The sequence below is a fragment of the Nansenia antarctica genome (assembly GCF_963989245.1).
Source record: "Nansenia antarctica genome assembly, chromosome: 3".
In the NCBI taxonomy this organism is placed as follows: Eukaryota; Metazoa; Chordata; class Actinopteri; order Argentiniformes; family Microstomatidae; genus Nansenia; species Nansenia antarctica.
The window spans coordinates 39,876,599-39,902,784 of record NC_137688.1 but is presented as its reverse complement, the minus strand read 5'-3'; the positions used below and the strand labels follow the sequence as shown (position 1 = coordinate 39,902,784).

The following is a 26,186-nucleotide window of genomic DNA, read 5'->3' as shown; positions in this document are numbered from 1 at the left end:
CGTATTGAAAATAGCAATAGCATTTGTGAATTGGGCACTCTCTCTATGGATACATTTGCATAAAATCCACCCATTGTGCCCTCCCTTAGTAATGGGATAGTGAAGCATTTTTTCAGCATTTCTTTGGTTCCATCCTACAAAAGTGTGGATTTTAAATAAAAAATTAACCTACTATGAGGTTAAAGAGGAACACCTGCACATTTGGGAAATTTGCCAAAGCGCCTTAACCTCTCTGACTCAGTGGAGGGAGGAGCTAGAGCAGCGTCACATTCCCCCCTCTCACCGTAGCACAACATTCCCCCCTCTCACCATAGCACTGGACAGATTATGAACTTGAAACCCAATTGATTCTGAGTGTGGCATGGGGTAATATTGGGTAGCATGTTCACAATTTTACCTTTTCTGAGCTCGGAAGATTGACTTGGCCAGTCATGAATTTTAGACTTTTTGGCCATGAAAAAACTCCCTAGTTGCTATGGCAGTATGTTTGGGGTCATTGTCTTACTGTATGACGAAGCACCATCCAATACATTTGGAGGCATTTGCTGCTAGAGCAAACAAGATATGTATACATGTACACTTTAGAATCCAGTCCCAGTTACATCATCAATTAAGACAAGTTAGCCAGTTCTAGTGACAGCTACGCATGCCCAAACCATAACACCCCCTCCACCGCCTTTCATAGGTGGTATACTGTAAATCTTGTCCAAATCCTTTATTCTCTTTCTTGCAATCACTCTGGTACATGCTAATATTTGTCTAATATGTTCACAAGCCCCTTTTCCATACCTCTGCAGGCATTTTTAGGTATTTTATAGCAAACTGCACCCTTACCATCCTTTTCGAGGATAACTAGTGGTTTGCCTCTGTAGTTTGGCTGCTGATATATTCTGTGGAGGGTAGTCTTTGACACATTCACGCCTTCCTCCTGGAGAGTCTTCCTTGGCCTTCCAGACCGTTTGTGGGTGCTGAGCACACCAGTGATTTGTCTCTTTTTAATGATGTCCCAAACTATTGTTTTTGGTAAGTCTGGGGTTTTGGCTGTTTCTAATCGATGTTTCTGCAGTGAAGCCTCTGTAGTTCAGATGGTGAGACATTCTGCAGATGGTCTCTGACACGTTCACGCCTACCTCCTGGAGAGTGTTCCTGGTCTATGGGACAGTTGTTTTGGGGGGGTTATTTGGAGGTTTTATTGTGAGCATTCTTCAGTCACTCACTGCCTACTCATTGCCTTTTTCAATTGCTGAGCTTTCTTTCTTTTAAATGATTTTCCAAACTGTTGTTTTAAGGTTTTGACTATGTTTCTAATCGATTTGTATCTAATATTGTAGCCTCATAATGACATCCTTGACTTTCCTTGATGTCTCTTTGGTCCTCATGTTGACAGACACCAATAGCAGACTCCTAAAAAAAACGCAACGTCTAGAATCAATACAAGACATTGGCAGCACTCTTAATGCTGCACAAATGCTATGACGTAACACACCTGACTTAGCAGAAACACCTGTATGACTATGTATAAAAAGTGCTGTACTATTTCTAAATGGTTAAGATCCATCCTTCTGTGGTCGATATTACTGAGTGCATTTGTGTTCCCTTCCTGTAACTAAATGAACAAAAACGAGTGAAAGAATGGTTTGTGACTGTAAAACATTGCTTAATCAGCTTACCAATGAATGACACAATGTCTCCCATATTTGGCCAAATAGAGTTGATAGCAACTCATGGAATACAGGGAGATAGTTGTGCTACAAATGTTCCTATTCTAACTCTGGGGCTTTACACGTTACAGGGCCGACCTGAACCATACTTTGTCCTTTCCAGCACTGTTAAAGCAACCATGGTGGATGCATAACCAGGGCAGCCCATTACGGCTCAGTTTAGCTCGTTTCGGCTCTGCAGTGACAAGAGCATCACCTCACTATCATTACTATTGAACATATTTTTGAGCACTACACCAGTAGTAACCCATATTGCTGCTCAGCTCAGTAAGCAGGCCAATATCTGATCCAGGCCGTACTGCCATCCCATCTGTGCATCGGTGTAAACAAGGCCACAATAGGAGCCCTCTCATCTCATCTCATTTACCACATACAGGGTGTGGGAGCGTGCCATGGGACTGCGGCAGACAACTGGTTGTGAGCCTCTCCTCCTCCATTGTCTAGCATACGGGAGACAGACAGGGTGGGAGCCCCCCATAGACGGCTGGCATTGGGCATCCACTTCTCCCCCTTCCTCCATCTGCCCGCTCGCATGTGATCTCGCGATGGAGATGAAACCCTGAGCTCACTCGCAGTCGCGCCACTTGAGATTATGATCACGTCCAAGCTGTTACTGTAATTTGCAATGGTTGCATGGGTAGTGTGGAGTGAGTGAGGAGGAGCTGCACATGAAGGCACTGGCAGCTCAATGAGCTTGCCTTGGGTTTTAGCTGTGCGGATAGGCAGCAGTTGGAGTTTGGAGTTTGAGACTGTATAATGAGACTGTAGGATCAGTATAAGATCAGTGTTTTGAGATTTTGAGTATGTTTTTGATGTTGAAAATGTTTAATCAGCTGTCCCAGTAGGAGAACCCTTTAAAGAACCGTGTTAGAATCATTTCCACAAAAAGGGGTCTAAATGGCACCAAAGGGTTGTACAGGGAGCGCTAAAGAAACCTTTTTTCTTCCACAATACATAGAACCTTGTACCAACTTGTACCAACTTTATCTGATGGATAGATAACTCTGTTCAGTTGTAATGGTTTAATTTAATTAGCCAGCGACAAGAAATTAAAATGAATGTCAGATAACAACCACCCCTCCAGAGAGGTGCTATTTGTAGCAGAGCCCAAGGAACATGTTGCTATCTCAGGCATATCTCAGGCATATCCTCCACTCATTCACAAATAGTTTCAATGGTGACTTGAGCCATGTTTACACTGAGAAGTTATGGCAGTGCAGAGATGGCACTCTACCATCATATAATTCTGTGGGAAGGGACAAGCCGTCCAAAAGGTGTTTCTGAATGACCTCAACCCCTAGTACTAGAGACACCTCTGTATCAGCATTTTCTCAGTGGAAAGTAAAGATGCTACAGTGCAGGCTTAATTGTCATGGTTACCATTGTGCAGGTGGAGGTTTAACATTCTATCAGCTGTGCAGTCCACATGGATGTGCATCATTCCAATGAGCTAGTCAGAAAGGGCAAATATCAGGGGAAATAGTTATCACAAAGGGCATGTTTTCCTCTAGACATCTCTCCTATGCCTCTATTGTACTCTTCTACAAGTTGTTGAAGCTGTATTTTGAGTTTATTTTGTTTACCCTTGAAGAACAAGTGCAATCTAAAACTTTGCACTTTGTAACATCAGCTTCTTACATCAGAGTGTGCACGAAAGATACATTGTTTCCTGCAGTTAGTCTTTGTGTGGACATTTTTTAATTTCCAAAATAGAATGTTGATGTAAATTAAAGTAATTAATTATAAGTATAGTGGCACATTGGCACTGTAATGGCTTTTGATGATAGATCAGTGTATTTTCCTGCCATCAAACTTACTCATAGTCCCTAACATACTCAGTGACCTTAGGTTTTTAGTCAATCCAATTTGTGGATTTGTTACATGTGAACAATAGTGCTATTAAAACTGGGATAGAGATCTGAACAATGTACGGTATGTTATGTTTACCTCCCTATGGCACTGCTATAAGACTGCCGCAAATTTCCACAGCAGTTTAACTTAAAAGGGCAGTTAGTGGCAGTCTCTTGGTGGTTGACTGCCACAGGGACTTTTCTTTAATACCCAGCCTGGACCGACAGAAACATTGAGGGAATGCTACTCAGCAAGCGGTTAAACATGCCTGGTTTCTGGAATTCATATCCACCTCTGTAGTTCTTATTTTTTCTATTCTTATATTTTTTATTTGGTTTTATTCTGCTCTTCAATAGTAATTATTGATATAAACCCAGTGGTTATTGAAGAATATGACTTTTAACATGTCTCACCTTATCATATCATATCATATCACAATACATTATCATAACCTAAAACATAATACCAGGTATTTGGCACTTTTAAGATGTTATTCAAAACAGAGCAGCGTCACCAGCATCTCAATATTTACATTCATGTAATCTTAAATCTTTAAAAAATATATATGGTTCTACTTTTCAAATGACAAATAACTGAAATGTCATAGCTATTAGCCTAGTCCTTAATCACATTCAGAATCGTTGGTTTCAAAGTGCCTCCAAAGACAGATGGAAATGCATTAATTAAAAATACAGTAAATCACAAGTGTTTTTAACTCTGCATTGCATTATGCAGCACAGAAACATAGACCATACAGTAGCTCAATGTATGGCTGCTTTGAGTACCTATGTAGTAAATGATCTAGCCAAATCAACATCAATATACAACTATGGGTTGTCAGGAAAACAGAGCCCCCCTCACAGAGAAGAACATCATTTACATTCCTGCATCTTTATGTGTTTCAGGAATTCTTATTGTAACACAGTATTGAGTAATCCTTTTATTTGTTTTGTATGTCACATATTTTACCATTGTTTCATTGTGTGTGTGTGTGTGTGTGTGTGTGTGTGTGTGTGTGTGTGTGTGTGTGTGTGTGTGTGTGTGTAAATGTGTGTGTGAAATGCACTTTTAAACACAAATAAACTTGTATTAATGAATGTGCATGATTTTACTGATGACTCATTCATAATTCAATACTGGCAAGTTTACAGTAGTTTTTTCCAGAAAGCAACCCAATGTATCTCATATTGGCCTTGTGGCTGATTCCAGAGGTAAATTGAGCAGGAACCATAAAACAATATAGCCATGGTTTATCTTAATTGCCTTTCCAATGTTCTCACTACAGTGTTTAGTGTGAAATTATAAAATGCTTTAATTTCCTATTCTCAGCACAGACCTCTGCGCAACTTTTCACAACACAGCTAAAATGGGCAAGTGGCCATCTCAAATAAAAGGACTTTGCATTGTCCTGATTATTCTACTAATTACAGAAGCTGATGGGTAGAATCTAGTCAGAGGCTTTTTGGCTCTGTGGTACAATTTATGCATAATTTGGTTTGGCTTGAAAAACAGCATATTATCCAATAATTCCATTATGCATAGTCTGTCTTTTCCCTTTAAAAATTTAAAAAAAAATCCTAATGAAGAATTACAGGGACCTAATCAGGGCTTTGTGTTGTTTTTTGTGGATGTAAACATGTCTGTATCAGAGTATAATTTGTTTGGTGTCACTTCAGAGCAAGGGACTCTAAATAGGAATTAAAATCATTGAAATGTTGTTGTGAGTATGGGAAACTTTGTGTTCTTCTCACCAGACCTAACCAATTAGTTCAGTCTGTTGAACATGTAATACTGTAGATAAAGGTTTGGCAACATCAAAGCTTACATATTTACCCTTTAAAATTTGATTTAGGAAATTCATTGAGCAAAACGATTTCAATTTCACTTTGATCTCAAGAGAAAGAGACTTGCAAAATACTTGAACAGCATCAAATAAGACTTGAATACAACAGTCACACATCTGATCAATTTTCATCCTGTGCAAATACCCACTTAATCTTTCCGTACAACGTTTTTGGGCAGAAAATCTCCTCAGAAACATGCCATAATTAAGAAATCCCTGGCTCTAGATTGTAGTTCTCTCTAAGTCAATTCGGTTCGACCCCTCTCTATGGGACTGCACTCGGCACGTTACGTCGCTGGTAGGGGCTGCAGTGCAACAGACGTTCCGGCCTGTACTATATCAGTCCTGACTGAATAGTATCTCGCAAATAGGAATGTGCAGAGTGCAGTCCCATAATGAGTGATCTCCCTCATCTCTTTCAGAGAACCTGGGTTATAACCATAACCTATAGTTCTCAATGGTCCTTTTGGGCGTACGTTATTTGGGGGTTTGTAAATAATTGAAAAGACAAGAGACTCTGCACTCTGCATCCCTACTTACCATTTGCATGTGAACATAATTATAAAATGCAAATGCCCTCTATTAACCAAGGTATTCTTGCCTTGAGAAGATGTGGCCACAAGTCCCTGGGGCTGCACAGCTTGGCTCAGATCTCCAATGGCAGAGATAGAGCTGACTCCGATGAACTCAGGCTGTCAATAATTATGCCCACTTCCTGACGAGAGTCGCACTAGGGCAGCTAACAGTTCACTGCCTACACTGTCTAATTGGAATTTACTCTTGCCTGACAGAGTCACATAGAGAAAAAAAGGGAAGCATGTCTCACTCTTGCTCTGGGTGTACATCTGAGGTGGCATTTTCAGAACTATGGAGAGGACATTCCATTCCTTGCAGACAGTAATAATTGACCATTTACAATGTCACATTCAAATTCAATTTTATTTTAATTGATATGAACGTGTTGACAGCAGAGAATGTTGCCAAATGTATACATTTTCTTGACCAAGAGCTAACTATTAGCTTAGAATATCCTTATATAATATAATATTCCAATATCCTTATATAATATAATATTCCAATATCCTTATCTTGACTTTGGCGACCTTCAGTTTTTGCTCATCATCAAATGAGAAACAATAACAATGAATCATAACCATGAATCACCACAAGATAACAATATTAATGTTGTTATAGACAGTCTGCTTAAATATCCCTTCAACAGAGATATTCTATGTGACGTTCTAGCTTGGATATAATGATTCCACAAATGGTTCAACATTTTTTAAATGTTTACTACTGTTGCACATAACCATATTTTGCACGTACCGCATTTGGTAAATGGACTGCACTTCATATAGCACCTTTATCCAAAGCGCTTTACAATGGCCTCTCATTCACCCATTCACACAAACATTCACGCATCAATGGCGACAAGCTACCATGCAAGACGCCGGCCCACTCATTGGGAGCAACTTGGGGTTTAGTGTCTTGCCCAGGGACACCTCAACACATGGCCAAGAGGAGGCGGGGATCGAACAGCCGACCTTGTGATCATAAGACACCGGCTCTACCTGCTGAGCCTCAGCCGCCCCATTTGTCATATTAGTTTCTAGTTATACATCTGTACATAAGTGTACATAGCTCTCACACCTACTACCTACTGTACTTATCATTTCACTGTACTTATCATATAGTTTTGTCTACACTATCATGTCTTTCCACTATATTACTATGTGTACTTCTGGTTAGACTGCATTTCATTGTCTGGTATTTGTACTCTGCAATGACAATAAAGTTGAATCTAATCTAATCTGAAAAAGCATGTAAAGGCCTTCATAAACCCCTTATAAGGCCAAACTCTTTCACTGCCCTTTATATGACATAGCAGTGTTTACAAAGGGTTTATGAGGGATTATTAAAGCCTTAAAAATGGTAATTTGTTTAGTGGGACCAATCTACAAATGTGATGTTTTGGCCCTGATATACCCCCAACTAATTTTAATTAATTAAGCTGTGGAAGTTGGTCTTACTGTGATCTACAACTGTAAATCTGCAACTTTACTTTTGTCTTTGCATTAGTGCACTTGGGTTACTGTAGTAGCATCAGTAAAAATGTGCACCCTTAAAAAGCGTCATTAAGGGAGACAACAAATTACATGCTTGAATGATTCATTTGAATAAAAGGCTAATGATTAAAATAATGATGATGATGATGATAATGATAATGCTCAATGTCAGAGGGTCTGACATTTTTCTGCAACAGTCTCCATCTGCACATTATTAGTGTGACATCTCCATGCTTCCACAAACGATTTTTGCATTCGTAAATGCTGCATTTGTATGGAAAGACAGATGATTCACCCAAGTTTCAGAGACCAAATCATGTCTCTCCCCGATTTCATCGTGGTGGACAATAAAAGAGGACTGAGCAGTATAAGGCAATGACTGTGTTCGAAATGTGTTTAGCATTGCATACTAGCATACTGTTGTGGATTAATAATGAGACTCAAGATAGGAACTTGCTTTAAGTCTAGGTATAATATTTAATAAAGAAAAGGGTATTTCACAACTCGAGTTGGACCCAGCCCACTGATTGCCCAGATTGAGTATCCACTCACACACAACACATCTCTTGTATAGTGTCAACAATAACAGCGATAGGAGTCCGCATTCCATAAATGTTGGAACATTGGAACAATGTTGGACAAGGTCTTAATTTCACACTGTACACTGGGTATACTGTCAACATAGTCACAACATTGATAACGAGTCTGCATTCCATCACTGTCCATGAACGCCAGACTCTTCAACCATCCAATACATGTGATAAATCTATTACAATACTCAATGAGTATAGGCCTACTGCATACTGCCTACTAAATTCATAATAAGTATGCCAGCCGACCGTTTACACTGCAGTATGCATACTGCATCCCAGAATGCATTTCACACCAGCCGGCGGCAGGGATTTTAAATCCTCCATTGGCTAAAAGCTGTAATTGTGGCTCTACAAGTGTTAACATGTCATTTTATGAAGTTTTAATATGAAAGTAACCATATATATTTCCAAAATGTGTCCAGTTTATCAAAATAACGTGTTTTTTCCCCACTTCTGTTCGCTAGCTACATTACGTTGCTTACATACCTTCACTATACCTTCGCTATACAAGTTCTAAAACGATTTGGGGGCCAATCTCTTTAGCTAGCTAAAGTAACTACGGTAGCTTAATTTATTGTTGTCTTAGCAGTTGGTAAAAGAACAGGATTAAAATAAATATATATGAGCAATAACATATCATGGGCTTGCTACAGCAAACACAATACAACCCAACTTGTTCCGTCTGAAGCTACAATACTGGGACCACTCGTGACTGGGCTACAGGCAGTCAAATACATACAGGCGAACATGTGTGTAAGACACAAATAAACTTGGATTTCATGCATTTCAAGTGGCATCTTTGTAATCATGACGCTGTAGTCACGTCTAAGAATGGATTTTACCATGTAAATTCCAAATAGGCCTATAGTGAAAATACCACCGCTCATCCGTGACCAGACTTACCTGGGTGCTGGAGCTGAAGAGTATAAATGGTAAATGGACTGCACTTATAGCGCCTTTATCCAAAGCGCTTTACAACGGCCTCTCATTCACCCATTCACACACCAATGGCGAAAAGCTACCATGCAAGGCGCCGGCCCCCTCACTGGGAGCAATTTGAGGTTCAGTGTCTTGCCCAAGGACACTTCGGCATGTGACCAGCTGGGGCTCGAACCGCAGATCTGCCAACCTTGAGATCATTAGACAGCGGCTCTACAGCGCCACAGCAGCCCCCAGTATCAAATAGAGTGCAAAAAAGCAGCATCTGCAAACTACGTTTTTTGCGAGCTTTCGGTCTCCAGGCTATCGGACAATGTAAACAACAGCTGTGTATGATGAGTTTGTATGACGCAGTTTGAGGAGTCTGAAGAGATACGCAATGCATTTTGGGGATGTTGAGTAGGAATAGCATGCATCGATCGCATACTCAAAGATTCTGCAAAATCTAGTACCCATAAAATGTTGCATACTGTACAGTCAGTGGCGTACCGCAAAATCCCGAGGCCCACCCGCAAGGTGGCGGCGGGGGCCCTTTTCTGCGTTTTTCACGTCCATCAAAAGCCTTTTGAGAGTTGTTTTTGACCAGTCAATTAGAACTGCAGGACAGTTGGATTAATGCTTTTGGAAGTACATGTCTCAAGTATTATCTCGGTGGTTAAGGCCCTTGCACACCAATGCGTTTTTTTACGTCCGTTTGTCAACAACACACTCAACTGAATAAACAACTCGGTTACCACGCACTTAACTGTCCGTGCGGAACAATACTCCCAATTCATAGTTCTGTGGGTGAATTATGTCAACCCACCACAGTAGCCAATGTTAGGGGGCCCCTGTGGCGCCCCCCCGCGGTGCGTCGCTTGCGGGCCCGTCCCCTACGCCACTGTGTACAATGTGAACGCACTCACATACTGAAATCTACGTCATATCTAGTATGAGTAGTATGCTAGTATGCCATTTCGAACACAGCCAATGACTTTGAGAGGTAGCCTAAGAGGAAGTTGTCAGGGGAAGGCATTAGCAAACTAAAACCACTCTTTGCAAAATTGCAACCAACATCCATTGGGTGTTGAGTATGGCAAGCCGTTTTAACATTTATTAGCTACAATGGATATTCATTACTGATATCTGCAACATCATTTTGCCTAGTCAAAACTCAAATTCAAGATATCTTTAATTATATTTTGACTAATCAAAACTCACATTTTAGATATCTGTAATTATATTTTGACTAGTAAGATTCAAATTTATTTTGCCACTCAAGTGTATGGGGTTTGTCATTACAGATATCTACAATTCAGTTGTAGATATCAGCTATTCACATTGCCGATATCTGCAACTGAATTATGACTAGTTGTAATTACAGTTTCAGATATCTACGGTTTCATTCTGACTAGTCATAATTCCAGTTCAAGATATCTTTAATTCCCATTAATTCAAGATATCTACATTGTCCTTAAAGATATCTTAAATTAAGTTGAAGATATCTTGAATGAAGTTGTAGATACTGTATCTCAAACTGGAATTAGGAATAATCGTAATGTAATTGTAGATATCTATTATAAAGTTATAGATATCTTGAAATGTATTTTAATGATTGATATCTCAAATTGGTGATATCTTTAACTTTAATTCTGCCTAGTCGAACTGTTATTACAGATATCTTAAATTAGAGTTTAGACTAGGCGAAATGACGTTTCAGATATGTCTGTTGTTGTCAGAAAACGCTGGAGCAGCTTCCTCAAGTGTGTCTGGAGTCAACACATCTGCAATGCGCTGTAGATTTCTAGTACAAGCATCTAGTGAACGAATCTCACGTTCACCACAAATCCATTGATGATATATTCTCTCAATTTCATGGCATTTTCGCGCTATCCTATCCACCACAGCAACCGCCATTGCGTCTGCCAACACTCATCAAATGCTTTGCTGGTCCCGCCAATATCATGAGATACCTCGCATCATGAGCATCGTCATGCAATACAATTCGGACTAGTCACAATGACGTTTGAGATATCTGCCACTATTATTTTGACTAGTCAAAACTGAATTACAGATATCTGCAATGTCATTTAAGGCTGTGTGACGAGTTGAGTGTCGTTTTCGGTGACATCACTGCTGATATCTGTAATTCAATTTTGACTAGGCAAAACTGAATTACAGATATCTCTGTCGTTTTGACTAGTCAGAATGACGTTATAGATATCTTGAATACAAATTTAGACGAGTAAAAATCGAATTACGACTAGTCAAATTTAGCTAATAAATGTTAAAACGGCTTGCCATAGTAGAGTGCTGTCAATCAGTCACGACGTAGTGAAAGTTTCGAGAAGCGATCGGATTGCGATCCGATTGCCCATCCCGTGATGTCAATCTGCAGATGTTTTCCCTTTTTTTTCATACTAGGAAAGTTTGAAAGTGTTGAAGTGCCCACTCGATAACAAACAACAACAGTTTTTAAAAATATATATAATTTGCAAATTGGATTAACTATCGTCTGCCATAGGCTACTGTAACCTACTGGGTAAGTGATTACATGGCTTTGATTACATTGGCTTGTAAACAAACTTGCGTTTTACGACATAGGACAAGGGGGACATATTCAAGAATTCTTCATTAAGAAGAAACCTCAGGCACAAAAAGGTGAAATATCAGTTTTTCATTCAAAAAGAAAGTCAATATCGGCAGATATGTCTGTGATCTGAAAAATGTTTACATTGATTATCATTATTAAAAAATAATAGTAATACATATTGCAATATCTGTCTGGATGCCAAATGCATTTTGTTGTCACTGTACTTGTACTGCCAATGACAATACAATTTTATCTGAAATTGACAGCGCTGTAAATAGTGTTATTCTTGCACAATACATTGCACCCGCTTAATATAACTTAGGCTACTGTTGGTGAGCTTACTAATTGCACATGACATATGTTGATGAGAATATCATAAACAGAGTTAATGTAGCCAACAAAAACACTATGAAGACATAAATACACTGTGTAGCCTAACTGTACTATTTAAGAAAAGTAATTGTTTCCACTTAGTAGTCTAAATGCACAACGCTTTTGGCAGGGCCCCCCTATTGAACTGTTGTCCCCTTCTGTGTCTCCCAACTGAAAATGAACTGGCTATGCCCCTGCCCCAACCCAGCTACGCCCCTGCCCCTGCTCCTAGCAAAGTATTATTACATTCTGAAATGTGTTGATTATCAGGCCAGGATTCAAACAATTGCAAATAACAGTTTTCTAAACTGTGCTTTCAAACATGCATTTCATTTGCACAGCAGTGTCCCCATTTGAGGGAGATGACATTCAATTTTAAAACCGGAAATCCGGTGATGTTATCTGATCAGTACTGATGGCCAACCTGGGGAAAAAAGTTATCCGGCACACAGGGCCAAACTACCAATTTTAATTCAGTTTCAACTCCCTCGACCCGAGACACGCAGTTATGCGAATCAAACACACTTCTGCAGGTGCAGTGCTGAAAAGTGCTATCCACAACTGATTGAATCCAGCCTCAATTTAGACTGGTCTAAAAACTAAAGCCTTGGAGTTCTCCAACTTCATAATGGGCCAATTTGTTATTAGTCACAAATTATTAAAGGGGAAATTCTTGTGGATATCGTCGGTTTCTTGTGTAATTCTGATAATTTCACAATGCATAGGCCTATCGTCTCAAACTATCAGAATTGTGTGTGTGCTGCTACATTATAGCTATCGAAATGCAAGATTTAAATGCACTGATTTAGTTAAATACTTCCTTTGACTTTTCAATTAACAATTGATTATTGAAGAATATAACTTATAAATGCCTCATGAGTTTAGTTCAACTATCTGTATATCTTCAAAACATGATCAGTCACTGCCTCCATAGCTCCATCTATGAGTTTGAGAGTGGATATGTTTCTCCAGCCCCATCCTCAGCTGTCTACCAAAGAAAGTGGCCAGGCGACTGCATTGTTGTTGTTTGAATCCCAGATTGCTCCTTAAAGATAATTTAATCTACAATCCCTCTAATAGGTTGATGTTCTTTGTTGTGGTTAGTGTTACTTTAACACTTTTTTTTCTCAGTGTTACTAATTTCAGTTTGTTCTTGAATGCTATTGCATTGTTTATTATGTTCCCCAAGCCTGTACCTATGGCCACATTTAGTGGTTTTTAAGTGGGTGGCTGATATAAGGGCTCGTAAATATTCCTTATCTTCCCTATCTCCATTAGGATTGAAACCTCGTTTTTCTGGCAGCTTAACATCCTAATGCAATTCAAAGACCTACATTCTACACCAGAGTTGCCTTGGCAACAAAGTTTTTTCTTCACCGGAGATGCTGAGAGATCAATAGAGTATTCTCGACGGTGATGGCAGGAAATACTCTAGCACAGATGGTCCTCTGAGAAACCATGAGCTTTGTGGCCTAGTTAACATTTGAATGCTTATACAATCGTCAGAGGGCAATATTGTACGTAAATTCAACAAAATTAGATGACAATATTGTGACAATACTAAACAAAAGATTATTGTATTGACAAAACATAATCTTTCAGTGCAATTGTGAATGCATTCTATTGTCCTTTAGGGGTATATGAAATATGATTAGTTTTGCTTCTAGCCTACTATGCTTCTAAAAAAAGGTCACATTGAGAGAATTAATTTACACAAGGCAGGCACTCTGAGCTGCCAACAATGAGGGGGCTTCACTAAATAAAGAGATTCTCTCTGGTGCTATGACATTTTCTCACAGAATAACCTCCCTGGTGTGACATTTTTTGAATATGAAGAAATGTAAATGTGACCAAAATATTGGCTACAGTGAATGTTGAAAATAAGCATGTTAACAAATACAATGTTTGTGTTTTGCTCTCTACAGTTAAAGATCTAGCTAAAATTACACATTTACAATACAACATAATTGTCATTAACAAATTGAAAGATAATGATTCGTAGATTAAAAGAAAAAGAGTGATCAGAACCTACAGACAAATCAAAAGAGTGACAGGATTATTTCCCCCAGAAAAAGCCAAGTCGTCATCCAGTCCCTCTTTTTACCACCTAAATGGACTTTATGATAAACATCAAGGGGTCATGTGTCAGCAACAAATGGATGCCAAAAACAGGAAAACTGCTGGCAATATGGCAACCGCCAAAGAATGGTGTTCTATCGGGATTTTGTGGTTATTACACCCAAGGATCTCTTTCCACACCTGTCACTGCAGACTTATGCTTTCAGAGAGGGGGGAATCAATACGGCTAAATGGGGATCACAGAATCTGAACATCAGACTCAACACCTGAGAATCATCCAATAATGCCTCCATCTGATGGATTTAGAACCAGGCCTTTTACTCCCTCTGTCTCCCTAGTTCACCTTCACTTTGTTGTGCTATAATTTACTTGACACTCATGTCCAATTTGACAGTATATTTCAGAATCATAAAGAGTGCAGAGAGCATGAAAAGGTCATATAAATCCTTAAGCAGTGCTGACGAGTGCCCTTTTCCCCATAATTCCCTACACTGATGTTGAAGTGCTTGAAAAGCATACAAACCATATATATATATATATATATACCTAATATGATGGGGATATACAGTATATGATATATTAGCTTAATATTAAAAAACGACCCTGCAATCCTTTTATATTATACTCCAGGGTTCGGCGCTGATGGAGCCTGGCTGCATATTTACCCTGTTTTTACTTGGCAAACCATGCTGTGTTTCCTCACTGGAATAATACCAAGCCCGGAGGTCATGACAGACCATTGCAATAATGCCAGTCATCATCAAATCCCATCATTTCAAAGCTCCATATCATCTAGTGATTGATGCCTTCCTGGCAGTTTCAATAATCGTGGTTGGTGCCTGCTTTATGAAATATGATTTTGACATGACTTTGTACCATTTCTCTGTGTCTGCTCCAGGATCTGGAAGCTGATAGAACATGGAGCGGTTGGTTCTGTGTGTGCTGCTGTGTGCGGTACTGGTGAGAGGCTACAACTGCCCAGGCCGCTGCATCTGCCAGCACCTCTCCCCTACTCTGACTCTGCTCTGCGCCAAGACCGGCCTGCTGTTCGTGCCCCCCACAATCGACCGTAAGACCGTGGAGCTGCGCCTCACCGATAACTTCATCACTGTCATCCGTAGAAAAGATTTCTTCAACATGACCAGCCTGGTCCACCTTACCCTGTCCCGCAACACCATCAGCCTGATCACACCCCACGCCTTCTTGGGCCTGCGTTCGCTCAGAGCACTCCACATGGACGGAAACCGACTGAGTGTCATCAAGAGTGACCACTTCAAAGGTTTGATCAACCTGCGCCACCTCATCCTGGGCAACAACCAGATCCACCATGTGGCCCCCACCTCCTTCGATGAGTTTGTGTCGACCATTGAGGACCTGGATCTGTCCAACAACAACCTGAGGACCCTGCCGTGGGAGGAAATAAGCAGGATGACCAACATCAACACACTTACACTGGACCACAACCTGATTGACCACATCGGGGCAGGGACCTTCACACTGCTCACCAAGCTGGTGCGTCTGGACATGACGTCCAACCGCCTGCAGAAGCTGCCCCCGGACAGCTTGTTCCAGCACGCCGAGGTGCTCTCCGGTGACACGGGCTCCAACCCCTCCTCCCTGGCGGTGAGCTTCGGGGGAAACCCACTCCACTGCAACTGCGAGCTTCTGTGGCTCCGTAGACTGACCCGGGAGGATGACCTGGAGACCTGCGCCTCCCCGGACCACCTGATGGACAAGTACTTCTGGTCCATTCAGGAGGAGGAGTTCATCTGTGACCCCCCACTGATCACCAAGCACGTGGTCACCAAGCCCTACGTTATGGAGGGCCAGGGGGTCACCCTCAAGTGCAAGGCCATGGGAGACCCGGAACCGGCCATCCACTGGCGCTTCCCGGATGGCAAGCTGGTGCATAACAACTCCCGTACCATCCTGTATGACAATGGCACCCTGGATATCCTCATCACCACGCTGAAGGACAGTGGGGCGTTCAACTGTGTGGCCTCCAACGCCGCAGGCATTGCCACAGCCGCTGTGGTAATCAACATGATCCCTCTGCCGCTGTTCGTTAACAACACAGGGCACATGAGAGAGGCAGACCCGGGGCTCTCTGACATCACCACCTCGTCCAAGTCTGGGAACGACAGCAAGGGGCATGACAAGCTGCACCAGGACAGAAGAGTGGTGGTGGCCGAGCTCACTTCCTCCTCGGCTGTGATCCGCTGGCCATCCGAGCGTCACATCCCTGGTATAAGGATGTACCAGATCCAGTACAACAGCACTGCAGACGACACCCTGGTCTACAGGTAAGTCATAGGGGGTGGGGCTGTGGGGGGTTGTGGGGAACAGAGAAGAGGAGGGACCATCTGGACAGCCCATCTGCTGAGAGGCATAACAGTCCATTGTAATTCCCAAAGCTGCATAGGTGCTGTATGATTTAAGTATATCACAAAATGTAAGCAGGCACTACATTTACTTTTGGGATCAGATAACCCAACCATATGTTTTGATAGATTCAAGTTCATAGCTGTGCCTGTGTATTAACACTGTAATTGCTTGTAACAACATTGTTTTAAACAGGTGACATAGTATTTTGGTCATTGTGGAGTGGTTTGTGTAACAGTCCTTACAGTCCTAACGTAATAACACAAATCGTTCAACTCCATTATTATGAAATGTCAAAGTAATAAAGTATGCACTGTGCATCAGCATGTTGTTGTTACAACAGCAATAGCAGAGATTCACAGGTATAGGGGCAACTGAATGTTTGACCTAACATGCTATTACATTTCACTTTGAGGGGGCATTTATAATACATTTACTCTAATGTGTATTTAATAGTATCTAGCTGCAACAAGCCCTCTCACATCCCAGTCCAACCCCAACCGTAGAGAATTGCTTTTCCCCTTTGCAGTGCTTGATCAGAACAAAATTAGGGGCGCCCTATTAATATCACAGTGTTGTAATGTGAATGGTTCATGTCTGGTCTAGCTCATTACTAAATGTCAGGTTGACACACACAGAATTATGGGCTCTTATTAAGTAGTTAACCACACAGTAATGAGAGGTTTGGTTGCATTGAGTAGACACATGTTGATACTAGAAACTAGAAAATAATTACAATACAGAGGTTGCAATTATTATTATTATTATTATTATTATTATAAGAATGACACATGGATACTGTAGCTGATCATTATCACCAGTGAACTACTAGTACAATATTAGTTTTAATATGAACTAATGATCTGATAATGCACAAAATGTCTTGATTTGTTCAACACATATTAGTACTGTATGGCAATTTGAAATCAAGTATTCTGTTCCTAGACTCCACAGTCTTGTATTCACTCTGGAGAAGTCTAGACAGACAATTCTTTACACTCTGACACAAAAAACAGGATTCCTATTGGATTTTTCTGACATAGCCAGTCCAAGTATTGCATTTTACTGCTCTGTAGTTTTTGCCAGCTACAGTTTTGTAATTTAATAATAGTGTTTGCCTGACTTAGCCTATGTAAAGTGAGTTCTCTAATATTATAATTTATTAAATGAATTCATTGATTTATTTCAGTCCATAAGAAATGAGGCACTGTGTGTGCTGAGATCGCTATTTTCCACTATTCATTGTAATAATACCTTTATTGAATAAAAGTACTGTATGTATTGGACGGTTGGTTTGACCCAATGTACAGCACCTGGGCAGGAACTAAACCAGTGTCCTGGAAAGTTTTCTCAGGCTGTCATAAGGTCAAGTTCAGAGCTGTTGTTATTGGTTGACTTTGCTATTTTTATCAGATCTGATTTAATGAGCTTCTCCTCCATATAATCTACTCCCCCAGCTTAAACATGGACCTGAGTGTTTTTTGTCTTTAGGTGATACATTATTACCTACAAGTGAGAGACATCAAAGTCTACCTTTAGGGAAAAGGATTGCGCTTCTAATTATATTAACATAGATGTCTGCCTGAAGACAATGTCTTTCCTCCTTCATGTTTCAAAGACAAGTGTTAGCCTTGTAATCTGGCAAATGCGAGTTATTTTGACCTTAGAATATTCGCACAACATCAACACTGTCTTCACGCCATGTGGCATATGGCCAACGGCATGGTTTGTCCTTCGCCTGCAGATGTTGTGACATATATAAAACATAATTATGCCTCTACTACCTTGTTGTCACCTTGAAATTTAACCTCAGGCATCCTAGTATAAGGTAAAACGCTGAGTCCTTTCTCACTGTCACCTTCTTAGAACACTGTCTTTCATAAGTCAACTGTCAGCACTATCGTGTGTCTACTTTGTCTACCATGACTATTTGTGGTGCAGTATACAAAGACCGACTGGTGTAAAACAAAGTTGGCATGTCCTTTATACACCTTTATATCTAATACCTTCTCTCTCCTTCTTTCTGCAGAATGATTCCGTCCACCAGTAAGACATTTCTGATCAACGATCTGGCCGCTGGGCGGGAATACGACCTTTGTGTGCTCGCTGTGTATGATGATGGTATCACCTCGTTAACTGCCACCCGCGTGGTGGGCTGTGTCCAGTTCCACACCGCTAGTGAGGTCAGCCAGTGCCGCTTCATCCACAGCCAGTTCCTGGGCGGCACCATGATAATTATCATCGGTGGCATCATCGTGGCCTCTGTGCTGGTGTTCATTATCATCCTCATGATTCGCTACAAGGCCTACGGCGGCAGCCCCGAGGACGGCAAGGCCAAGGCCAGCAGCATGCACTCCCAGACCAACGGCAGCCAGCACAGACTCCAGCGCTCCACCTCCAAGCAGCCAACTGATGAGGTCCACCACCACCAGCACCAGCACCAGCGCAGCGAGGCTCCACCGTCAGCCAAGGAGTGCATGGCCTTGGTGCTGAAGGTGGACTGTGAGAAGAAGAAGGAGGGAGAGGACTGGCCGGCTACGACGGCCATCTTGGAGGTGGAGCTTCCTCCCATGATGCCCATGGAGAAGATGAATAAGAGAAGGACCAGCCTGGATGTCTCCCAGCGGCGATCAAGCGGGCCCCCATCCGATGACACGCAGACAGACAGCAGCCTGACTGGCTCCACCATGTCCCTGTGTCTTATCGGCCCCAACGCCGGCACTAAAGAGGCCCCCAGGCTCAAAGACAAGAAGAGTACCCTGGCCAACATGGGGCTGTTGCCGAACGAGCTGGCACGAACTAGGCACAGGTTCTCCTTCGACGGGGGCGACTACTCCATATTTCAGAGTCACAGTTACCCCCGCCGGGCGCGGACGAGGAGGCACAAGTCCACCAACCAGCTCGATGTGGAATCCTCACCACTCGCCAATCGGAGAGTTACTTTCAGCAGCACTGAGTGGATGCTGGAGAGTACAGTCTAAGGGACACACACTCTGGCCCCCTCTCCATCACTTATACACACACACACACACACACACACACACACTAACTTAAGCACACACAACTATAGTTATATGAACATGATCACAAACAAACTCTCAGAGAGTTGCCCCCCCCCACACACACACACACCTCCCCATACTACCAGAGAGGGTTGTTGGCAATGTCATTTCTTTATGCAGCAGTGCCTTATTCTAAAAAGATGTATGAATGGAGGATGCTGCTCACTGTAGTCATAAACCTTCCTTTCTATCATGGTTTCCCCCTGTTTTGTGGGGAGCATTGCTTTGAGTTCGTTTCCTTTTCTATGACATGTCAAGGGGTGTGGCAAATGGATGTGACTGTTTTCCTTTAAATGTAAAAAAGAAAAAAAGAAAAGAAAAAAAAGAAAAAGAAAAAAACATTCACACTGTAAAGTGAACAACCAGGTATCCTAAGTTGATCATCCTTTGGGTTATTTCAAAGACTTTTGCACAGAAGACACGAGATTCAAGGACAAGTATTATTATACCAGTCTATACAATAATGAAAAGATTCTAGAACTATACACATGCCGATTTCAAATGTTAGCATAGAGGGGACAGAACCTGCTACATCGGTGGACTATGCTGGTTGGATTGTATGATATTAAGTATTGTTCCTGGTGTGACTGTATATTAATCGGTTATTGTATCTGGCTGGTCTAGATAAAAAAGACAACAACAAAAAATACATATATAAGTATATTAAAACATTGGTGTATGTGTACTAACTATGTAAGTAAGTAAGTCATAATGCCACATGACTTTTTACAAAGCATTTGAGTGTTGGTCACAGGTTTTTACATTAAAAACATGTGTCAACACACCATATTTAGTATGTCAAGGTTTGGACCACTTATCCCTTATGAGAGGGTATTAAATTTTTTGTGTGGGTTAACTGTACCATGTGCGTATCTGTCATTTTCTTACTGCGATTCTTCAGCAGTCCCATGTATGTATATGCCTTGCCTGTTGCGTAGCCTATTCAAATGATGGCATGGTTTGAATCTGACGTGGACTGACAAAGAATATAGGCCTATATGACACTTACATCAAAAAGAGGCTGTTGTGAAAATATGGTTGGATTCATCTAGAAGAAATGAATTTCTCTAATGTTGAACTACAAGGAAAAGGGTGTACTAGAGAGTTAACACGGCCATCGAGAATTAGACAAACAAGAACGCTTCCTTCCATAATTAATGGATGTCTACAGAACACGACATTGAAAACTGCCTGGGAAGGGAATAAGGGATGAATTAGCCTCTAGTGTCACAATATCAACACTAGAGGGCGATGGTACTTCAGAGATCACCACTTGAATAATTCTCCTGCGGGAGCTGTCTGTTCAACGCATTATGGGTATGCAAAACAATAGCTGAGAATAAATAGCTTACAATACTTAATTATTTACTATAGCAAATAAAACCTTTTGGCAGCACTAGTGCTCCTGCTACCCTGGTTGGAAGTCTCCTAAAACATGATTTACAGGTTAAATACCACACTAAACACAATTAATGAAAAGACTGACATGATTAACATGATAATTAGCAATTGGAGAGGAGTGTCTCAGTTGGAAAATAAATACAAAAAAACTAACACACTACAATTACTTTCTATTTTACAGTTCAGTGTATGTTCTAAAAAGAGTTAATCCAGGTGAAGGTTCTTCACAATCCTCATGATGTCAGAACATCACACTACGGAGGCTAGCTGAGCTGAGCTGTACTGTAAGGTGATGTTCTGAGCAATAAAGAGCCAAAACATTCAAAGGTAGAAAATCCATAAAAACAAGGCAACGAAATGATGACCCATTGTCTTGCATGTTGAAATACACAATGAGAAGACAAAACAATCACAAAACTAATAAAAACAAGTATTTTATTCATCAAATGTGTTGTTCACAAATCAATAAGTTACAAATGTTCAAAAGAAATATTGAATAAAAAGATTTTTTTTTTAAAGAAAGAGAAAAAAGTCATTCTTGGTTGGTATAATTGCATAATCAGTTGTCATTATTGGTGGAGATATGGTGGGGAATCCAGGACACATGTCAGTTCATGCCTAATCCTAGACTTAAAGTATCTCCAATGAAGATGTGTCATTGTGACTCCAGGACTAGACTTATAGGTGGGGGCAGATCCCCTAGAACCCAGCATTCACTGTTACTACAGTGACTCAGTGCTGTGGTATTGAAGAATGCCCATAGGAGAGAGGTTATGAAGAGGTTACTCTTGTAAAGGGGAAAACAGAGCACACTCCTCTGACTGTCGTGGTGGTGCCATACATCCATGATTTTGCTTATATATATACACACACACACAGAATATGTATGAAATCCTTTCCAACAAATGTCTCTAGGGAGTAGGGGCTAGGGGTTGTTTCTGGACAGGGTCTTTGGTAGTATCAGTGGAGAGGTTCAGTCCTCAGAACTCTCCTCTGATTTCTCCTTGTTAGCGGCTTTCCAGTTTTTCCTCCTCTTCGACTCCGGCCCTGATTCTGAGCCTTGATGAGAATCCCTCTGTCGTTTCCTGTGTGACTGTGTCCTTTTCCCCCTTCCTCCCTCCTCACCACTGTCCTCTGAGATGCTCTCCCCCCCCTCTCTCCCTTTTTCACTCCTCTTCCTCCTGTGTTTGCTTTTACCACTTTTCCTCTTCTTTCCTTTGGCACTGTCACTGCTGCTGGACTCACCATCCGACTCCTCTCCCCTCTTTCGCTTTTCCTCTTTTTTCTTTTTCTTTTTTTTCGACGACTTCTTTGAGCGTTTGGCCTTGGCTGTTGTGTCAATGCTGGTCTTGGAATTTTTCTTTTTGTGACGCCGATTCTCATTGTGACATTTTTTCTCTCTAAAAAGACAAACCAATCATTGTGAGAATAGCTCATTTGAAGTATTCTAGTAATTGTAATGTAGGTGGGGTTTATTGTCTTTATCTGCAACTGGTATAGGTGCCTTACTAAGGAAACGGTTGTTTCATTAGTGCATAACAGGTACAACATAGAGAAGTAGGAGATTTGCGGACGGGATCTTTCCTAACAGTAACAGAATTCATTATGACTTACTCTTCACTCCGAAACTCCTCTGGATAAAGCTCCTTAAAACCATTGTGTCCCCACCTGTAAAACACACATTACACATGCCATTTAGCTGACACTTTTATCCAAAGTGACTTACATCTTACTGCATACATTTGTCAGTATATAGTCCCAGTATATATGAACCCACAATGACCTATTAACAATGTTAATGAGACCAACCGTCCACACTCACTCACTGTCTGTCAACAGTTGGAAAGTAAAGATCATGCCACTACAAGGAAACAAGACTGGCATCACCCCTGGCTGGGATTGAATCCAGGACCTCTTACAAGACAAGCGCAGGAAAAAATAAACTATTAGCCTAGGCCTAGATGAAAAACACAAAGGCTAACAACTCTCAGGCAGAGCATCTCAGTAGTAACATGTGATCATCACAATCCTTTACAATGGTAAATAGGTCTTCTGTAACGACAGTAAAATCATGTACCTGTCTGGATCATTGGCCTCAAATTCATACAGCTTGCGTGTCCAATAGCGTGCCTCTCGTTGGTCTTGGCCTGAGGAGGTTTCTTTGTTCCCCAGTCGCTCTCTCAGCCTGTCTCTGGACCCATCATCCTCCACACGATCACAGTGCATGTGGCCTCTGAGAAACACAAAACCACTGTAACTTCTAATAATCACACTACAGAACCGAACTGAGCTGGATTGTGCTGGCCTCATTCGCAAAAAAATAAATATATATATATAGTATATACATTTTCCAACAATTTTTCATTTTCCATCAACATCGCAAACGAGACATATAAAAAATAAGCCTGGATTTTCCTTTAGCGACGTTGATGGAATATCCCTGTGGTCAACCCTGTAGTGTTGACGTGTGTAAAGCCCCTATATTTGGACCAGCTCCATGTGGCAGTTTCGTGAATCACCACAGCTGTAAACTGTTTCAATGCTCAACCAGTGACCAGACCTGGCCATATCTGTAGCTGGCATCTGTCTGTGGAAAGACGGTTGCTTCTCCATGACCCTCATCTTCCACATCTCTGATTCTTCTTGGATCTGCAAAAAACAACAACAACACACAAATGGTGAGTACATAAAGTGGTCCATAACACCTCAACAGACAAGCAGACATTCACTCACACACACACACACACACACACACACACACACACACACACACACACACACACACACACCTTGTTGTGGGCATCCGTGTGACGGATGAGATTTCGGAGCAAGACCGGCACCCTGGACATGATTCAGACACCTGTAGGAAGATCAGATACATATAGGTCGACATTATTATTATTAACGTTTAACTGCGGCTGGATATGGCTGGTTGGCAACATATTCACTTTGTATGGCAACGTTGTGGCTATAGTGTTGATATCCTAACCGAGTTGTTTGTATAGCTAAAGCGGATGAGGAGGTCAGGATGAAAGTTAACCAGATAGCATCCTCCTCTAGTCATTTTGACCGATAGTCGGAAGTTTGTCATGTATCGAAATAGAGTTAGACAAATGTATCTTGCAACGTAATTTAATAGCAAATAAAGGGAGTTAGTGAACTAAGTTTGACCAAATCCCGAGTTCGAGCTAAAGTTATATACAAAATATACAAAACGTAGCCTATACAAAAAAAATGGTGTGTTCTTTTTTTTTTGCAAGCCACATTTGGGTAAGTTGAAGGGAGCAACCAAACAACGAACCATCAGAGTCAGCGAAAAAATGATTTGATCACAAATGTTTATTTCGATACATGGCAAAGTCTCCGACTCCGTCTGTCCATGGGTAGCCTTGTACCCGGCTAAATGGAAGTTAGCTTAGCTTGCTATCCATCCATTATGCTATCTACTTGCGTGTGAAAACTCAAATAAAGACATGTAACCGAATCCCGATTTTCTGATTTACTAATTGCTGCATTGTTATTTAATAAAAACGTTATACGTTGAACAATATCCTTACCGTTCAGAATCAAACGCGTGCTAGCTGGTAAATAATAATAAAATAAATAAATAAAATGACAGTCTGAGCCAGCAGACCCTCTTGTGTGCGGAGGAAGCACACGCCCACGAGTTTTTCTACGTCAGAGTACGAGTATGAACCTGATTGGCCATATTATCTTTCAATCATTGGGTAGAGGACAGAAGGTACTAGGGCCCCAAGTAAAGGAGAAATTCAAGAAAATTCACTAGGTGAATAATGTACAGTATGTGATTGTGTATGTCACCTGAAGCCTGCAAAGGAACCAGTGATAGACAAATAAATACAAATTGGATCATATTGAACAACCTAATGTATACTATAAAACGGTTATATCTGGTGTCGTGTCAGTATGTGTTCCCTGAAATGTTTACAATTTAATTCAGAATATTAATTGATGTTATTGCAATTTGTCAATTTAACACCGAAACGAATAAAACATTTTCACTTGAGATAAGATTACAGATGCAATCAAGCATATTATGTCACCTGCAAGCATCAGCAACGTCTTACAGATGCAAAACCATTAAAATAATATGACTATTTTCAATACATAATAATTTTAATACAGATCTAAAGTTATATATATATGATATGATATGAAAGCTTTATTTCGAACATGTGAACAAATTAAAATAGCAAAGACAAGATCAGAAAGAAAATAGTTATAACAACAAAATACAAAAAACAAGAAAAACTAAACAAAACACTATTAACTTAACATGTCCGAAAAGGAGTAGGAAGAAAGCATAAGATTATTTAATCCTACCCCTTCTCCAATACTCAGAGATTAATAATTAATAATCTACAGTTAACTTCAATATTAATATAATATTTGTTTAATGAAATCAAATGCATTTACGTATTTACATATTTACCAACAATAGAAAACAAATAATGTAAATAAACAAATAATCAGTGAAAACACCTGTGACTGTCAAAGACCTTCTTCCTCCTCGTACCTGGATAAGGTATACACCAACATCAAGCGTGCTTACAAGGCTAGACCGCTAGCTCATCTAGGCATGTCTGACCATGTGTCAATCCTCCTGATCCCAGCCTACACTACCATGAGGAAAAGTGCTCCCATCACCACTAAGACTGTCAGAACCTGGCCAGAAGGGTCCGCTCCCCTGCAGATCTGCCTGAATGACACCTCATGGCAGGAATATGAGCATGAGGACCTGGAACAGTTCACGTCGTCGGTTCTGAACCACATAGTGAACTGCACCAACTCAGTCACCGTGGACAAACGGGTCCGGGTCTACCCCAACACGAAGCCATGGATGACTGGGAAGGTCCAAAAACTGATCAATGAGAGGGACAACGCCTTCTTCGCAGGGACGGGCACACTGCTGTACAGCACCACCAGGGCTAACCTAAAGCGCGGCATCCGAGAGGCCAAGGCAGACCACAGAGAGAAGATTGAGGAATGCTTCCTGAGCAACGACTCCAGGCGGATGTGGCAGGGGGTTCAGCACATGACAAACTTCAGAGCCAACAGGCTCACAGCCGCAGAGGACGACCCCCTGCTGGCGGAAAAGCTGAACTCCTTCTACGCCCGGTTCGACGAGGGGCGAACGGAGGTAACCACAACACAAACACCACTCTCTCCAGCTCTCAGCAGCCTCACCCTCACAGAGCATGAAGTGAGACGCGTGCTGAAGGCGGTGGACCCCAGGAAAGCCTCGGGGCCGGATGGCGTCCTGGGACGGGTGCTGAGGGACTGC

At 41.2% G+C, this 26,186-nt stretch overlaps 2 protein-coding genes across 2 annotated transcripts; one reads left to right on the top strand and one right to left on the bottom strand.

Moving 5' to 3' along the window:
- Positions 1 to 14,954: 14,954 nt before the first annotated feature.
- lrfn1 (leucine rich repeat and fibronectin type III domain containing 1) lies at positions 14,955 to 19,399 on the top strand (the record flags this gene model as incomplete). The annotated part of the gene is made up of 2 exons (XM_080525497.1): positions 14,955 to 16,339; positions 18,448 to 19,399. The coding sequence occupies 2 exons, from the start codon at positions 14,955 to 14,957 to the stop codon at positions 19,397 to 19,399; spliced, it is 2,337 nt and encodes a 778-aa protein (XP_080381623.1).
- Positions 19,400 to 21,427: 2,028 nt separating this feature from the next.
- On the bottom strand, positions 21,428 to 24,511 carry nkapd1 (NKAP domain containing 1). The gene is made up of 6 exons (XM_080525703.1): positions 24,439 to 24,511; positions 23,671 to 23,741; positions 23,442 to 23,530; positions 22,959 to 23,114; positions 22,496 to 22,549; positions 21,428 to 22,281 (listed from the first exon to the last, which is right to left on the bottom strand). Exons 2-6 carry the CDS (start codon positions 23,728 to 23,730, stop codon positions 21,855 to 21,857), a joined length of 786 nt encoding a protein of 261 aa, XP_080381829.1. The 5' UTR covers positions 23,731 to 23,741; positions 24,439 to 24,511; the 3' UTR covers positions 21,428 to 21,854.
- Positions 24,512 to 26,186: the final 1,675 nt, after the last annotated feature.

What these genes read in the sequence shown, in the direction of transcription:
- nkapd1 (XM_080525703.1), bottom strand. Translation starts at nt 23,730, where the DNA reads ATGTCCAGGGTGCCGGTCTTGCTCCGAAATCTCATCCGTCACACGGAT. An exon ending in ACACGGATGCCCACAACAAG is followed by an intron (nt 23,531 to 23,670) that starts GTGTGTGTGTGT and finishes TGTTTTTTGCAG; the next exon opens with ATCCAAGAAGAATCAGAGAT. An exon ending in CCAGCTACAGATATGGCCAG is followed by an intron (nt 23,115 to 23,441) that starts GTCTGGTCACTG and finishes TGTGTTTCTCAG; the next exon opens with AGGCCACATGCACTGTGATC.